General features: G+C 39.9%; 1 protein-coding gene across 1 annotated transcript in view; it reads right to left on the bottom strand.

Annotated features, from left to right (window-relative positions):
- The window catches only part of SMOC1 (SPARC related modular calcium binding 1), a 142,043-nt gene that overhangs the window by 48,641 nt on the left and 74,763 nt on the right, over positions 1-18,639 (bottom strand). The window contains exon 6 of the mRNA XM_031553635.1: positions 17,115-17,162. Coding sequence (XP_031409495.1) covers positions 17,115-17,162 — 48 coding nt within the window. The remainder of the gene's footprint in view (positions 1-17,114; positions 17,163-18,639) is intronic.

Below are 18,639 nucleotides of genomic sequence, written 5' to 3' on the forward strand. Positions count from 1 at the left end.
TTTTAAACAAAGGCATCCATTAAGCTATTAAAGGGTATTAAGCACTGACAGAACAAATGCAGAAAACAGACAAAAATACCAAACTAACCTTTGAGCATTGTTGTTTGTTTGTTTGTTTGTTTTTAATGTTCATCTCATCTCACTACACTTCAGGAAAAACATGATCATTTTCTCACTCAGCTACCATGGCAAAATTGTCACTAAAACTATTATTGAAACAGCACCCAGAACACTGTTAAGCATTTTGCAAATAGAGGGAAGCAAAATTATTCCCTTGTTCAAGTTCTTTCATCACACACACAAGAAAGAAGTGCAATAGACAACAGCACTGTAATTACATCCATCATATTTCAAAAACAAAAGCTGGGGATATTTCTGATTTTTTTTTCTCCAAAGGTCATGGAATAGTCACATTAAAAACAAACAAACAAACAAAAAACCAACAGATGCACTTTATTAAAAATATCCTGCTCAATTTTCAGCTGGCAGCTTCTTAACTCTGAGACTACCAGGCCTATTTGTTAAACTGGGCAACTCTCAGTAAGTCTCTGTTGAAAACTGGTTTATGACAAAAATTTTCGCTGCCATTCCCTTTGGGCAGAAGAACAACCCTAACACTTGTCCACTCTCATTTGATTACTCCTCTCTCTTAATACACCATTCATAATTCTAAACATCTGTTCCACTGGCCTATTTGCTCCTGGTAGACACAAAACAAGTTCTATTTTGCATATCTAAAAACTTTGAACAAATAGCTTGTACTACTCAGACAAGCATTTCAAAAAGGAATAGAAAAGCCAATTTATTTTGGAGACCTGGAGTCTCTTGTGATATTACGTGAGATATACAGCACATGGTTACTTTGGAGCCAAAGGTCAGGAAGTATGTTCATCAGGTATGATTTATTCCTTTCTTCAGAAAACACTCAAATTCCACACTTCTAATAAAATGATGTGGAACTACAATAGTTGCCCATGCAGAGCTTGTCAAAAATAGGGAGATCAATGAGGTCAAGTGAGTGCTTCCTAATCTCCCTAGATGGCAATGCTTCCAGATAAGGAACAGGGTACTACAGAATCAAAGATAAAATCAGATACAGAGTATTTTTTATTACTTTTTTTAAATAAAATTACATGTATAATGTTCTCAGAGCCCTGATGAAGAGTATCCTTTTCTTCCACATTTTACAACCCAGTACAAAGATCCACTTTTGTTTTCCAGGACAACCACTGACTACAGACAGCATTATTCAACAGAACATCTCTTATGGGACAGGGTATGAAAGCCACAGAACTCCTTTTCCAGCAAGCCTCAATTTTCCTGTGGTCAATCTGCAAAAGTTGAACTGAAAATTTTTCTGACTCAATTGGTACCAAACTAAAAATGGTATTTCTACCTTATCTCTGTCAAGAGCGAAATAGACAGGTCCAATATCCTCTTCCAAGTCACTTCCACATTAAGACGCCATGGCCATGAGGCAGAAGACCACTTGCACTACCATAAGACAAAAGCTCACGAGCTTACAACCAGCTTACTTTGTGTTAACAATAACTCAAACCAGTGACAACTACCTGCATGTCCAGATACACTGCTAGCGGTGGGCAGGAACTCCTAATGGTGTCACTAAGAAGAAAATTCTTCTCTCTTTTACCCTTGTTCTTGTTGAATACCTAGCAAGCATCCATATCTGGAATTACTGCATGCTGAGGCTGAGGGATTCAGTTCAAGTACAAGATGACTATTAAAGTGATCTTTACACTCTGAACTATGGACACTAAGAACATGAGCAACTTAAGTCATGTCAGGAGAAAAGTAAACTCTCTGACACAGGAAGGGCATAAACTACTATGGAAAAATGTGAAGTAACTACCCGCTGCTCCAGTTCACTGCTTTTGCCAGAAGCATCACCTAACAGAAGCTGGACAAAGGGGAAAGGATAATTGAATAATTCTATATCACATCCCCTACCCAGGAAAATACTCATTGTAAAAGTTATCTGTATACTTGCATCATCATGCTAATGGATTAAAATCTATTCTCTTTCTAAGCAATCTCACATCTTTAGTAGATCAGCTCTTTTACCCTCACTGGCATCCATGAGACGCTCTGCTCACTTGACTCATTTTAAAGAGTGCTAGAGTGTTTATAGCGTCAATTGGCCCCTCGTACAAAATCTAGCCTTTTCATAGGTCTACAGATTGAACAGCAAAGGTAGTAAGAGTATGACAACTTTAAATGCTCTGTGCTAGGAGGGGGCAGCGTGTTTTCAGTCTTCGGTGATCTCTCCACAGATCACCACCCATTTTGATATGCCATTGCAGGACATAGCTGAGGCCAAATAGGCAACTTAGAGCACAACAGAAACTGTGTTTAGAGTGCACGGGAGTTCTGTACAAAAATACATGTCCCTTCCAGTATTATACTTGTAGAGCAAGTTGTTGCCTTAATGATAGTCCTCTCCTCCACCAAGTGAAGCAGTTTCAGCAATTTGTAACTAATCTAATAGCCAACACAACTTTTATGCACAGACAGATTTTGCCAATATAAATGCATAAAATTAACACTCATGCCAAAAAATGTGAAATTCTTACGATCCAGTCAAATCAAGATAATTTCTTGCCAAGTAGCTGAAATAGAAATGCAGCAGTGCAGAGAGACCTCCCTGACAAGTTTTCACACCCTTTCCACTTCTATGCAAGGAGATGCCACAGCTGTTAGGAAAAAAAAAAACAACTTTCAAAACCAGATTAGTGAAAGTGAGTTCTCACTCTTCATTGTCTTCATTTTAAGAAGGGAGCAACAGTGTGTTCGGTTCAAGTAACAACCTACAGATGCTTGGAGACAGAATGTGGAAAAGTTTTGTTTGTTTGTTTTTAAAGGTGAAAATATACCCAACAGAAAGGCCTTAGGGAGCTCTAACTACACAGGCTGATTAGCACAGCCACTGCAGTGATTTTTCCCTCCCTGTATCAACAATTATGTTCGCTGTACCAATGCAGGCTGTTCCTGCACTAGCGCACTGCAGGCAGCACCCAGCCAGGACTAGGAGCCTTCCAGGGCGCCTTCTGGAAGCCATTAGTTCCCCCCCACACCCCTCCTCACATCTCCCTTGCAGGTGCGCCAACATGAAAAAAGCCACTCAGGCCCCAAGGACTTTGTGGTCCAATGCATTTGTGGTCGGTGCGTTTGTATGGCAGTACCATTCTTTGCACTGCCTGTCCCACGCACAGACAGCTGGAAGCAACTCTGACCCCCATGACACAATTCAAAGCCTCCTCTGTTTGGCTTTTTGATTCCTGATTGACACATTCACTGCCGGGCGAGATAAATGCTGCTGAGAGGACAATGTTCATCTGCTCCGACTATTCTTGTGAAGGACTTTTTTAGAATAATAAACAAAAAACATCGGTGCACTTAAGTGTCTGAATAGAGCTGGAGATAGACAGAGAGCAACTGGAGTGCTTTACAGAGGCTGGCAAGTCGATTGAAGAGTTAATTGTCTGGGTGTACAATGAGTTTATTCTGACTGCAAACAAAGAGCTCTCTCTTCCTGCTCCTGGTCCTTCAAAAGAAAACGTGTCAAAAAGGCCTGGAGCAGCACTCTGTGTGATCAGTGCTGCTCTGCTCTCTGGGATTCCGTGCCTTTAAAACTGTAGAATCCTGAGATTCAGATAGTATCTCCGTAAAATCTCGTGTTCTTATTTACTGCCTGACTTCTCAAGCTATTCCTATAGTAATTAGCCAAAATAAACCTGCCCTCTTCTTATTCTTTACAGCTTTTAGCAATCAGCTCCCTTTGAAAAATAAAGGCACAGTGAAAAACTACCTTTCAGACACAATGCTGGGGACACCTTCCCCAGGATGAGATCCAGTTTTAGATTATTTGAATTGCTTCATTTAATAGGACTCCATTTTTAACAAAGCAAGTTGCTCTAAGTGTCTCATACTTGGGAAGATACAGAACCCCAATCCACATCTGGGCCTGCATTTCAGAGCTTGCACTATAATAGGTCAAACCAACACAATGTCCAAACACACCCCCTGCCTCTGGGAAAGTTCAGATCCAGATTCAGATTTGAACTTTGCAGGTTGAACCAAGCCCTGTGGTAATTATCACTTAAATACCTGACTCATATAGGTTATGCAAACCCTTCTGGTGAGGAAAAAAAAAATCTTTCTAATTCTGCTGTACAGAGAACAATTCAGAAATGAAAACTAAGCCATTATACTTTTATTATTTTGATGACAGAGCTTTTACAGATTTTAGTGCCAATGTGGAGAAAGACGTAAATGTTGTTCTAGGAAAAAGCAGCATCCATAAAAGCTCAGATAATTAAGCTTTTTGGTGATGTTAAGTTTGCTTAAGTACTTGTGGAAAGTTGTCTTTTAACCAGTTACAGAAATGTAGCATTTCAAAACATGTTTTTCCCCAGGTATATGGGCATGCTACCAAGGAAAAGACAAAGCGAGAACTTGAAAATAATTACAGCTAGTATTCAGAGTACTTATCTAATTCAAACTAGAGTCTCACACCTTGCTCTCCCCTTTACCAAGCAAAGGTTCCAACTATAATGCTATTAACCTGGCAGTAAAGCAAGGAGCTTCAAGTTTGTGCGATCTGCATTTTATTCTAACTTGTCAGTAATAAATGAACTTTGAAGCCAGAGAAATAAGATTTCTTGTTTTCTCAAACTCTGCACCTAACTTACTTTTAGAACAATTTTACTTTTAGCAGACAAATTTAGAACATAAAATAGTTCATCATGCAAGCTGTGAGTCCATCCACATCAGTCACCTGAGCATAGTTAAAGAACGCTAATTTTATTACCTGTTGAAGAATGGGACATGAAGCCCCAGCTCAGTTTCCAGACTCTGCTTCTGTCATCTGGGAAGTTTTCAGACAAACTGCCTGTTGTAGCAGGCTGAGATTTCGCAGCTTCTAGCAACATTCTTAACAGATAAAGGTAAGAGAACCTGCAACCACCACTGAGCATGGCTGGTTTTCTTACATAGCAGCATTAATTTCAGTGGTGTTAGCTCAAGTACAACATTTAGGAAAGCTATCACATAACCTTCAAATCAAAGGAAAGCTATCACATAACCTTCAAATCAAAAGAAGTCATGAAGGCTACAGAAAGAGGCTCCCTATGAAGCAAAGAATAGATTTCATTCTGCTATGCACTCATCTGTACTTAGAAAGTCTAAAGTCATCTCCCTACTGATACCCATAAGAAAAAATGGAGGAAGAGCTAAAACACTCAAGGGGACTAGATAGTTTATGGAACCGGTCATTATGCACAGCATTAAAAAATGTCTATTACCAAAAATTACCAAAAAGAGTCGTGACCTTTTTCCTAATGGACAATGACAGCTTGCAGTGAGAACCAACTGATGGCCTTCACTGATCAGATGGCATAAAAAAGCTTTTCTGTGGCAAGTGCAGTACACGGCCATAAATCCAGCACTTCCCTTCCTCCTCTCCCACTTCCCCAGTGGAATATTTTTTCCTGGAGAAAAAGATCAATGTAACGAAGAGGAGAGAAAGAAAAGGACTAACTTCAGGGAGATAAATGATTGAAAGTAAAGAGAACTGTTATAATAAACAGTGAATAAAGGAGAACTAGTCCTTGCATCAATGTAACAAATGTTTAACCCAAGCGCACATCAATGTAGGTTATGACAAAATTATTTGGGAAAGCTCATGTCAATCTGCAGAGGGGATGTTAGGCATTCTTGTCCCAAAAAGGAGTACTGTCCGTAGTAACAAAGGAAGAAAAGGAATTAAGTCAGAAAGAGGCAGCATGGTACATGTCCGGTCCAGGCAGCCCTGGAACAAAACTTCTCAAGGACAGTGGAGACAGAACACAGAAACAGAGAAGAGTGGTATTATAAGGGTTGGGCAAATGACAATCCCCCTTCAGCAAGAGTCGGAGCGTGCACTTTATGCTATGAATGTGCTTTTCTTCCCAGAGCAGAAACACCTCCACAGTGTCAGCATTACCTGAGTGGCAAAAACAAGGAATCAACAACAGACAGCTTCCTCTAAATACATGAACAAATGAGACTGAAGAAGTGGAACAACAAGAGAGTCTTTTTCATAGCTTCCCATTTGGTGGAAGCATACATTTTCATCTCACTCTCTAAGTACCAGTAGTACGATAGATGCTGCAGGATTTTAAACCCAGTTTCTCATGTTTGAATCATTTTCCATTTGGATCCTTCTGCCCTGAGAACATTTGAAATAAAACAGGGAATATAAAATTTCTGCACAATTATTTCACTCCAGAATACCACGTCTCATAACAAGATTTTAGCACTTGACACTGCCCCAAACTTGGACAGAAGTATGCGGAAAGCTCTACAGCAGTGTTACCAGCTGTCTGAGCACAGTTAGACAAAAGCAGCAACAACCATATGACTTTTGTTTAGTCTCTGATTTAATTCCACCTAAAATATATAAGACGTCTGCTTTGAGGACCCTCAGCTTTGATGCAAAGTAGCCTCTATTCACCACCACATCCTTCTCCCTCCCCAAACCTATCCCCTTGGCTACCTCTCTCAAAAGGCTGCTGAGAGTCCATAACCAACTCCCTCCTTATTGCTTCCAGACCATGTAAGAGGGCAGGTAGTTGCAGCTGTGGAAAAGGGAGCAAGTGTCTAAAAAGCAGGCAAGGATATTGCGATTTTGATCTTTGATTGCTTCACTCAAAGAGGAAAGACATAACGATTGTTGTGAAAGCTTCTTATGAGTAATTATCGGATTCCTCACTTTGGGAATGTTTTAGTAGCTACCTGAAATATACGTTGGCCTGGGGCAAGGGGCACGAAGAGTGTGATTAGAATCTCAGTCTCTCTTTGCTCTTTCCACAACATCACACACACACTCCCTTTTCTCCTCTCCTTCCAGCGCTAGTCTCTTCAAGACAAAGGCTCCATAAATTCCCCTACATCTTCAAGGAATATAGCCTGCAAGCGGGGGATGGAGACGGCAGCAAATTTCCCAGATCAATGGCCATTTGAAATTCAGACATATGGCTGAAGCCCTACAGCTGCATGTGTTAATTACCACACGTGTCCCCTGTAAAGCAGTCTGTTAAACACAAAAAGAAAACAGAAGAAAAAAAAGCCATTCCAAGGGATTAAGCAAATAGTCTAAATTTTTGACCCTGCTCCCCCAGACACATGGCCATGTATAAGAACACAAGCTCCCTTCCTTTCTCCCGACACCTGCATGCTGAGGAAGCACAAGACCCCTTGCCTCTCTAGCCTTGTGCACTGAACCTATCACAAAGTGTACGTTCACCCTTCCCGCTCCCCCCTCTCCCTCCCTCCTGAGTCTCTTCTCTCGCCAGCCCCTCTCCCTTTCTCCTTTAGAGGACTAATTCCTGGCTGACAACCAGACTAGTCTTGGGCTTACAATACGCCTTTTCATTTCCTCACTGCAAAGAGAATGGATACCTCACTGCTACGTGTGTACCGCATACGCACATATGAGGGAAAGCAAGAAAAAAACTTGTATTTTTCACCATTTCTTCTTACAGTTTTGTTTTCATCTAAGATGATTTAAAAAACTCTACTCTCTGAATACAGTGCCCCAGCTAGTTCATCCCAAAATGTGCATTTAGTCTGAAGGAGCTTTTATATTTGATTATGAAAATGAAAGAATTGTTCTTCTATATGAGAGAAAGGATGGGGAAGAATGCAGGGAGGCAGATGAGCAGAGTAATTGAACTGTGCGAAAAGGCTTCCAAAGAATCTAACAAGCTTGAGAAGGAAATCAGAATTTATGGAAAAATTGATGGTTCAACAAAAATGAAACAGGGCACAAGTGGCACCTTATCCTCAAACTTAAAATATTCGTATTTTAAGAGAAGGAAGATCATTCCACAAAGTAACAAGCACAAGACTGAGCTTAAGAACCATCATCAAATAAAGGTGTTTTTGTGAGTAGCCGAACAGTCACGATGAAATCTGTCAGGTCCATATACTTGAGAATTGTCTTGCTGCAACACCTAAAGTTCTTATCAGAGTCTGAGCACACTAACATTTAATAAAAGACATAGATGCAGCCCAAAGAAATTCAGTCTGCTAGTAAAAATCCTCCCATCCCTTCCTTTCATCAAAGCATTTTTCAATATATCTTCCTTGCTGTCAGTGTAAAACAAAATCCCAGATAAGTACATGAAGGGAAACTATTATTCCAGCTATGTTTTTTATTCCCAGGGGTACCATCTCAGGAACTTGAACAAAGACCATGGTTGCCTGTCCAGCCTCCCCATCCCTTACTTACAAGCATATGTGCTCTGCCTCTATTCAAGATTCCCTGTAACAATTTTGTAGCTTATCTCCCATATAGAGAAACGTTCATAGAGCTTATTGGATAAAGGATCTGAAAGGAAAACACTTCTAGTCAGCTCAATTGAACCACTGTACCCAAGACCTGAAATACATTTCCAGTTCCTGCTGCATTACTCTGATTTAAGGAAAAAAGGTAATACTTAAACGTTTAGATGTCTAAATTCTTCCACGGGATACAAATACTCAAACAAAGTAGGATCACATTAGGCTAGTACAAGAATAAAGCTTCTAGCTTCATTTATCTACACAATCCATCAATTTCTTCAGTTTATCCTCAGGTTTGTTTTTTTTTTTTAAGAACCAATAACTGCAGAAGACAGGAAGTCTAGCACTATTAATTTCAAAGTTACAATGATGCTGTTTTAAAGGATCTCGAGAAATATATGGCATAACAACTATGACATTTTGGCATGTTGATCCAGACACTCAAAGAGCTTATGAAGGATTTATTTTTTTTAACAACTCCTTAAAAAAGGAAAAGGTGTTGAGACCACATAGCTACAAAGTATTTAAACAACAAAAACAGCCCACAGTTCCTAGAACTACTCCTTTTCTCTGCAAGCTGTAATTGGTCAAACACCAGGAATCTCTGTATAGCACATAAACAGTTAATAATACCTTAACAGATGTTGCTTAATCAATTGTTAGCCTGCTTATTAGATCTACTCACCAGGCTGCTCAATACCATGACTTAATCATTTAAAAACCTTTACAGCTGTCCTTAAGACATTACAGACCTGAGTAGTCTGTAGATTGCTATAATAACACTTGTAAAGTACAATTTTATTAAGTCATATTATATAGACTAACCTACAGATTAGAACTGTTGCTTTATAGATGAAAGCAGAATTCTTGCATTATATCAAACAAAATATATGTTTTAAAAAAATTTGCCTTCTGCCAATGAAACTTTCTACGGACTCAAATTTGATACATATGTTCAGAGGCCTCAGAAAATGTCATGATAAAAAACAATTTCAGAGACATCAGTAATGTGGGCACCCAAATGGTTTGTTTTTAAATTCTACTGTTTATGTAACAATTTTGAAGGTGAATTTATCTTCTAGTTCTTAATATTTCAAAAATCTGTTTCATTTATGAGATAAATCTAGGTACTGCTTAAAACATTGGTCCATTCTGGAAAATTGATCCACTGTGGGTGGTGGTGTGAAATTCCATGCTTCTTTCCTCAAAAAATGGATCAGGATTCTCTGGTACAAGCTGGATTCTATCTTACAAAATCAGTACTATTGGCAAATTGCAATACCTGCTATACCTGTGAAATCCACTTGCTTATTACAGCTACATGTAATTGGCATTTAATATGCAAATGTGCATATTGTGTACAGTACAGGGACAGTGATAAGTACTAAACTGAATTCTTAATACTGCAAACAGACAAACCTACCAATTAAAAGCAATGATACTTACAGAACTATATTTTATAATGAAGAAGAAAATTTCAATTCTCACCCTAAGTTTGCTTGGAAATACAAACACAAGCTAATCACCGCCTTATGTGATACAGACTCCATCCACAGAATTGTTAATCTGTGGTTCACCAAGGCCTTCGCAGGCCTTTTGCAGCATTATTGTTGCATTTATTTCTCCTGGTTCTTCCTCAGCCACCAGAGTTCTCACCCAGGTTCCTGAAAAGCAGCACACATTCCTGTTTCTTCCTGCCCCCTGTTCAGTTTTAACAAGGTAGACCGAGAAGCTACTTCTATGCCTACAGGTCAGCAGCTATAACTGCATGGTGGGACAAATCAAGCTTTTGCACTTACAGAGAGCTTCAAGCATTCACACGGCACAATGCACAGCAAATCTAATGCTTTCAGGAGCAGATGGCTTACACATGCATATCTTTACTATATGGAAACACACTGCAATTCATGCATGTAGGTGTATACACTACCCTACTATGTCAATCCTTGCTTAGGAATATTTCAGAAACAAACAGTTCAGAGAACATTGCATGAAAATTCTCCCTCATCCATGCTTAAAAATTAGGATATTATTTATCTTAAAATAAATAACACAAGGGATCCAGAATTGTCTCAGTAGCACCGTGGACTTAGCACTGGCCAATGGTCTGCAAAAAATTGATAACATGATGACCACCAGTTAGAACCATCACTTTTCACTGCCCTAGTAAATCTGTATTTCCCTCATCTCGCTTATGGAGGCCATGCTACACTTCTGTCTTTCCCGGAGCTACCACAAGCTGATAAAGACATCACAAAACATCTTTTCACTATTTATCAGATCAGGGAGGTGAGAATAATGGAGTGCTTGAAACCTGGTTTGTGTAATAGTACAGCTCTGACCCAGGCTTGATCAGTACCTTATTGAATCCAGAAAAAATGAAGATAGAGTCTAAAGCCTCAAATTTGGGTCATGTTTCACCTTGACAGCCTTGTCTACCAAGTGGGATGTTTTTGTCAAGGTATCATCTGTCTGTTCGTACTTCTGAGACATACTAATCCTTGGAGGCTGCACTCCCCTCCCACAAGCAGGCAGCAGATGAATTGGTGCCAGCTGCACCTGACTTCCTACCACCAGCAGATAAAGCTTCAAGGTCGACAGGTACAAATGCTCCCATTTATTTACATTAACATAAGCCATCCTCTGCTCAGGTTTGCCTGAGGAGAGCATTCACCCATTACTGCTCAGTCTAATTACTGATGCAGACTAATGAGCCATTAGGCTCATTATTGATTCAAATTGCTACTACTAGGTGCACAACTAGTCCATTTTCTGGAAGTTAAGACTCTTGGAAATTGTAGGAAGAGAGCCACAGAGTGGGCTCACTTACCCACAGCTGTAGCTGAGGTTCTCCCTGCAACTGAACCTGCCTCTGTGCTGATTTCATAAGGAGGACCCAATTCTACATTTTTAATTGACAGGAATTTTAAGTTGTTCATCTTAGGTTCCTCAAATTGCTTCAGTGTTTTCTTGTAGAAAAACACACTTTCTGCAAACTGATTAGGTGGAGTTTTCACAGCTCTGAATGTGAGTGAAAGCACTGAATTCAATGCCTGCATGTAAGACAGTAAGCGTAAAACTTCACAAACCAGATTTTGCCTCCTGTGGGGCCCACCAGATCTCACATTCCACTAACATCACCACACCTGCCACAGGCTCAGGGAATTGCAGATGCTGTTGTCAGCTTTGGCAATAGAGAAATAAAGCTAGTCAAAACAAGCCTGGAACTTCATACACTGCAAGAGACTTCATGAAAGAAAAAGAGAGTTCATACCACTCAAGACTCTTCATAATGACAGACATTGATATTTTAGCCAGACCGTATTTACCTGTACTTGATTCATCTTTTAATTCCTGATTATAGAACCACATTTCCTTTCCCATTTCCTTCATTCAGTTGATATAAAATAGTATCAAGATCTCTCACACAGTGTCTAGAATAGTTACAATCACTAGCAAACAACTATCCTCACCTAAATGTTCATTTCACTCCTTTCGAGACCCTCTCTCCACTATTAATTTACTCAGTTTCCAGTTTTAGGCAGGAAGACTGCATGAGTTTATGGAAATAAAAAAATACAGGATTGCTTTTTTTTATATCCTTCCACCTCCTGATCAGCCTGCTTTTTAGAGCCAGCTTGGTGACTGAAAGGCACTACTCTTACTTGCAATATGCCAAGTCTGCATCATTGCAAGCAAAAGCCTCAGCATTCCACAGATAAAGAAAATAATTTTCTGTGTTTGCTTGTTTTGTTTCAAACATGTGGCATAACTTCCCTTTGGCTGGAAAGAAATAAGCTGCATTCTTTAGGCAATGAAGAAATCCAGTTATGTTGGCTCCCAATATGCCTGTCACTGCATCTTCATATTCTAAGAAATTCCCAGTGGGAGAGAGGAGAGGAGATCCAGCACTCTAGGGGACAGTGTACATCTTCCAAATCTCTCAGGCTTTCAAACTAAGCAGCAGCTGGAGTGAATTAGTGCAAGAAGCTCCTTATAAGAAAGGGCACAAGGAGGAATAAGTAACAGACAGCAATCAGCAGGTTCTGGATATCCTAATTCTACCAAGAAACACTGCACTATCTGACAAAAATCCTGGACACTTATTCCACCTGCCTGAAGGAACAGCATGTGTCAGACTGGATGGGCTTCCTTATCTCCTAGGTATGGAAATTCCTCCCTCTTTTTCACCTCACGGTTGCTCAGTCTACCATGAGAGAGAACAGACCACTTCAGAAGAGTATAGAGTACCTTAACTTGGTACCCAAACCCAGAAAGGGTTGCTTGGCAGCTGGAGGGTCAGGATACCAGGGCACAGAGAGCTGGGCACTGCTAGACCAAGCACTGCTTGAGAGGCAGCACTATTCCATTACTATCTGTCTTGCTAAGGGCATGGACTGAAGTATTTGGAAAACATCTCCCTTGATACAGAACAGCAAAGTGCACCATGCAAGGAAGTAAAGAAGCAGAGAGTTTTAGCCTACTCCAAAGGGCAATGAATGACAGGGGAAGGACAAAGACCTTATCAAGATTCAGTTCATCTCTCTGATGAGCTGCAACTTGGGAGAAACATTTGGCACTGAGCACTAGGCCTCAGAGATGAAAGGGATGAGAGGTCAAAGAGGGTCAGACCAGTGCTGCCACAACACCACAGCTGAAGCCAGTAAACAATTTCCTTTTTTTTTCCCAACGAGAAGCAAACAGAGTCCCAAATGGAATGAATTTGATCAAATAGATAATGCCAGCTGTTTTTGAGGAGTGTCTGCTGGCACAGACACAGGCAATATAGAATAGGCAAAATCAAGCCAACAAGGTACATCTTAGCAAGAATGCTGCACAGCAGATCTAGTCCAGCATTACTTTAAGAATAGGAATTGAATAATAGAAGGTTCAAGTGACCCTGCATCAGCAAAAAAACCCCTATAATTTACACCAGGTAAGTTTTGGGCACCTCTTTCACTGTTCTCCCCCTCCCCCACTCATTGCCAGCCTTCTCTCCGACCCCACTCTCCGCCCCAGAAAACCCTGCCGCATCATCCTGAGTGCAAAATGACACTCTCTTACCAAGTGCAGACCTTTCATTTCGTTTGTTTCAGAGTTACAGATACTAATAACTTGCTGGGCATTTTTTAGTGAATTCCACAGATGCAGAAAGATTCTGTCTCTATTTCCAAGGAAATAGTCACACTGAACATTGCAATCATACACGGAAATAGTCTTAACACCATACTGCAAACTGCTGCTTCAAAACACAGCACAGGAATGCACTGCTCAGTGTCCTGCAAACTCCACATGTGCTCATTGTAAACATTAGCTTGCTATTAGCTAGATTTTTTGAAGCTGCCCACAAAGGACACACATCCTTCAGTACTATCAGCCATATTGCAGCATTCTTGCTGTGGCCTTGTTTCTTCACACCTGGCTCACTCAAGCCTAACATAATCAAGGATAAGAGGGACCAAACTTATTTATAAAACTTTCAAGCAAACTGAATTCAGCACAGGAGAAATGGTGGTAAATGTCTGAATTGCAAGCCCCGGAGAGCCCGGGCTTCCATGCTACCATATAAGAACACGTCACCACTTCCCCACGCCCAGCTCTTCTCTGCCTTCCAACAACAGAGCATTTCACAGACATGAAACAAATCAATACTGGCTATTTTAAAGTTTTAAGTTTGGTGCCAGCTTGATTTGATTTAAATTACCTAACAGGGCAAATTGCATGGATAACTGGTACTACATCATACAGAAAAAGCAGCAAGGAAAACATGGACAACTAGAGCATGAGATTTAAAAATACAGCAGATGTTTTTCCAGCACTGTTGCGTGTTCTCTCAGAATGGATGGGGCCCTGGGTCTAGTATTATTATTATTATAGTGGTCTAGTATTAAATGGGGAGGTTGGTGGCCCTGCATGTGGCAGGGGGGTTGGAGATCCATGATCCTTAAGGTCCCTTCCAACCCTGGCCATTCTGTGATTCTCTGAAGAAAGTTCCCAAGAGCCACTTCTGGAACTACATGTCAAGCCAATGACCATAAAGCCATTTCATTTTATCAGCAGTGAAACACCCTGCAAACAGGAAGGACATATTACTTTACATCATCTCATGCCTCCATCATACCTACTGACCTCTAGAAACTAGGCCAACGCACTTGGAGAAAGAGACGTATTATGATAGCCACCTCCTTCCAACATTATTTTCTTTCTCCTACATGACAGCTAACACACTTGTAAAGTCCTCCCTTTCATTTGTCACGTAATAGCCTAAGCATATCCACCTGTACTGTTTCCCAGGCAGTACCGATAGATATGCTTAGGCTATGAGGTGACAATTAATATATAACTATATAAAATATAACTATTTTGCCCCAAAGCCTTGAAAGGCACCAACATTATACAAAGTTTATTAGCTCCATATTTTACATTCCTGCATGAATAGGACAAAGGAAATCACCTCTGAGAGTCTTAGCTATTCCTTTTCCTCCTGAGAGCCCATTCTGTGACAGTTTTGATCCAGAAACCCTGAACTGGAGGTGTAGAGAGAAGTCTTCCATGCAGTGAGGAAATTCCAAAAGCTAATTCAAAAGAGAGCGGCCTAAACGGATGCAGAAGTTTCTAAAATGTGCCTCTACAATACAGATATTATCACTGATCCAGTTTCTGCCAGACTCCTCCTCATTCTGCCTTTTTTGTATTCTTGCAAAGGGAAGTTTTCACAGAAAGACTCTGAATACTCAGCTAGTATGAATGGTTATAGCCATGTTGGCTAGCCACCAGCCTTTAAAGAAGCCAGACCTCCAATGAACAATATGCTTCAGGGAAGCCAGGCTGCCTGTTTCAGGTTTCCTTACCACAAATCCCATTTTGGATCATGACAACATCAGTCAAGAAATGCTGATGAAAAAGTCAAATTCATTTTTAGAGTAGGCATTTTTCACTAGTCAAAAGAGTAATGCAAACTCCCTCAAATTTTAAACCAAATTATTTCAGCTTCTGAAGGCTTTCTCAATTTCAGAAGATCTATACAGACTGTGTAATAATCGCTCACAAGGATTTTTTCTAATATGGAGGAGAAAGGCTTATATGGAGGCTTCCAACAGATGAATACATTCAAAACTGGAGAGGATGTAAAGTTTACATGATTGCTTGAAGCACGCTGGCCCAAAGGGAAATGTTTTCATTTTCTTGACAGCTACTGACTGCATAGGATATTTCTCCATCCACGTGATCATGCTTTACATTCCCGAAATAGGATGCCACAGGCAGCACGCAGAACAGTCAATTTATGTTACAAATTTTAGATTAATTCCTTCCATTTATAGTTCTTCTGTACATTCCAGCCAAAAAGTTCAGATGTTTTTCCCTTTGCTTCTGTTTCTTATGAATTTCTATGTCAGCTGCTTCTAATTCTAAATGAGCAAACCAGGACTACTCAGGTAGAAAGCCTACAAACAACTCCCACTCTAAAATAATGCAAGAGCTACTTGATTTCCTTGTACTTCAGGCCAGACTAACAATAGTTGTATTAATAGAATGATAACAATATGTTCAGGTGGCAGTTACACAGGCCGTGAGGTTTAATAGATAATTACAGGTTTACATCTTTATCTGAAGTAAGAAGCCTTCAGTCTTTAGCCTTCAGTCTTAAATTAACAGGTTTTTTTGCCTCTTTCTTTTCCTTACCTTTTCCTGAGCTCCCATAAACAACAAATAGACTGGAGAGCAGATATATTCAAAATGCGTCATTGCTCTGAGCATAACAATTCCTGTTAAGTGATAACAGTCCCAGAACAGAAATGTTTTTCAAATTAAAATTAGGCACCCAGGTAGGCATTTTCCTGCACGTTTAAGTCTTAGGAGTAATTGATTTAGAGTTAGCAGTAACAACCCTGCTTCATATATCTAAACAGGAACTACTCCCACAAAACTGTCTTTATTCTCGCCATAGGAGGGAGATTGCACTCAACACAGTTTTTCTACTGTAAGGGGAAGCTAAAAAGTTGACTATGAGCAGGGGGGTTAAGGAGAAAATGGATTGAAAAACAGCATGTAGGACACCTAAAGACAAACTTGACTGCTCATCAATGTATGCTCTAGTAGCCATTCATCCCGTGACTATATCAGTGGACATAAATCAGAGGACACAGGGAAGGCCTACTAGTACACAAATGAGAAGAACAGTGACAAATCCAGCGCCCTGCCAGAAGAAGTAAGGAGTAAAGAAAGCAGTGAAAGGAAGGATGGCCACTTCTTAATACACAAAAGAGTAAGGTTTACAAGAGCAGATGAGTTTTAATGTAGCTCTGCTCCAATAAGGCCAGAAGGTTTTATGCAGATCTGTTAAAAAAAACAAAAACAAAAAAAAACAACCACAACCAACCCATACACCTTTACAGTACATATAAGGTCACAGTCATGACTGCAAGTGTATCCCTAATCTCTAGGGATTTTACTGAGAAACACTTACAGCCAACATCAAGGCAAACAAACAAACGCTATCCCATATTGCTGTCTCTTTGGGAAGCTCTGCTTTCATTTACCATTTCTCAGCTGACAAATACAGAGAAGAGTAAACAGTTTTTCATCCATCGAGTAATGCATAAACAGACTGTCATCTTATTTCTCCTACTGTAGGGGGAGGTCTAAAAGCATGTAAGCCTCCTACATATAGAGCTGTTTTGAAACCCAGGTTCTAAGTTATCTCAACAGACTTGGCTGGGGAACTATTTGCTATTACAAAACAACTTGCTGAAGCACAGGACTCCACTCACCTTTCCTCCCTGAGTTACCCTGGCTTGATGGTTTATCAGTTACAGAACCTAAAGCGGAAAAAAAAAAACATTTTTAGATACTGAAGAATCACACAGAACATGTCATATTACCTGAAAACAGTCAATTTCTCAATCTAAAAATCATCTGTTTTACTTGCCAACGGCTTGGTTTACAATTGAGAGATCCTGTGGCTTCAACCAACTGGGACAGCATAAGGAAGTTTTATGCATTAACGTTGTGAAATTAGGATGTGGGTAAACAAGAGATCTTTAGTATTTGGATCCAGTGATTTGAAAGAGTTTAACACAGCAATGCACTAGTAAGAAACCTGGAATAAATCCAAGGACAAGAAGGAAAGATCAATAAGAGTCACTTCTTTGGTTTGCAAACATCAAGAAGAATAAATCACAAACAGGTGGGGAGAGCATGCAGGGGATGCAAGGGGCAGTGTTCTAAAGGAAAGGGATTAAGAGGGACAATTTCCAGAAAACTGATTTCAACTAAGCTTTGAACATCCACAGGCATTTGAAAAGAGACATTAGATAAGGTACAGCAGGTACTTGAATAGGACACATCCTGTATAGCTAAATATACAATTAAAATTTCACATAATATATATGATTCTGCACTTGTTTCTACAGTTTTTGTGCTTCATTGTGAATTTTTCACTAAAACTTGAGCAGATAATTAAGGCTTTCTTATCTATTACAAAAGTGTAAAAATCCACAGCAAGCATTTCTTTTTTTGTCAAACAGTTTTAGGAAACTGATTCTTCCATGCACCATTAGCAAACAGTTCCAGTGACTACTATCCCTTCAGGAAACATAGATCTAAAGTTAGTTTCAAGGAGGTAGATTTGACAGCACTGAGAGTCCAGTCAAGACAAGCCCTAAACTTTATTGCCTAGGCACTTGAACTTGCAGACCAGTTTACCACAGGTCTACTGTCAAATTACAAGAAGAAATCAGTTACACAATACTAGTAGCCATAGACTAACTTACAGTGTCCTATGAAACACAGTGACTCTAGATTACTAGTAATGCAATTTTATAAACAGCTCAAGAATAAGTGAACAGATGAATAAAACATATTCTAAAACGTGCTCTGCCAGATCTGGAATGGCAGACAAAAGCCAAATTTCTGTATAGATCTTACTTTCTTTCCATGTACATGTGAAACACCAAACATCCCCTCAAGCTACATATCTGTGGTCCAGTGGGTCAAGCAATCTCCACACTCAACAACTCATGCAAGTCACTATGTTTGCTTATCACCACAACACATCCTACAATCAAGAAGATGCTGAAAAAGGTGAGGAGGATTAAAAAGAAAGGTTTGACTGCTACCATCCTCCCACCTAATGGGCAAATTCTGCAAGACGTGAGAGCAGAAATGCATCAAAAAGCTGCGAGGTGCAAACTGTCCAGCATGAAGCCAAAGGCAACAGTTCCTACATGGGATTACTTAACATGTTAGACAAGCCTATGCCTACTTTCTTTTCTTTTGTGGGGCAATGGGTCATCA

The sequence above is a fragment of the Meleagris gallopavo genome, chromosome 5, assembly GCF_000146605.3.
Source record: "Meleagris gallopavo isolate NT-WF06-2002-E0010 breed Aviagen turkey brand Nicholas breeding stock chromosome 5, Turkey_5.1, whole genome shotgun sequence".
Taxonomy (NCBI): Eukaryota; Metazoa; Chordata; class Aves; order Galliformes; family Phasianidae; genus Meleagris; species Meleagris gallopavo.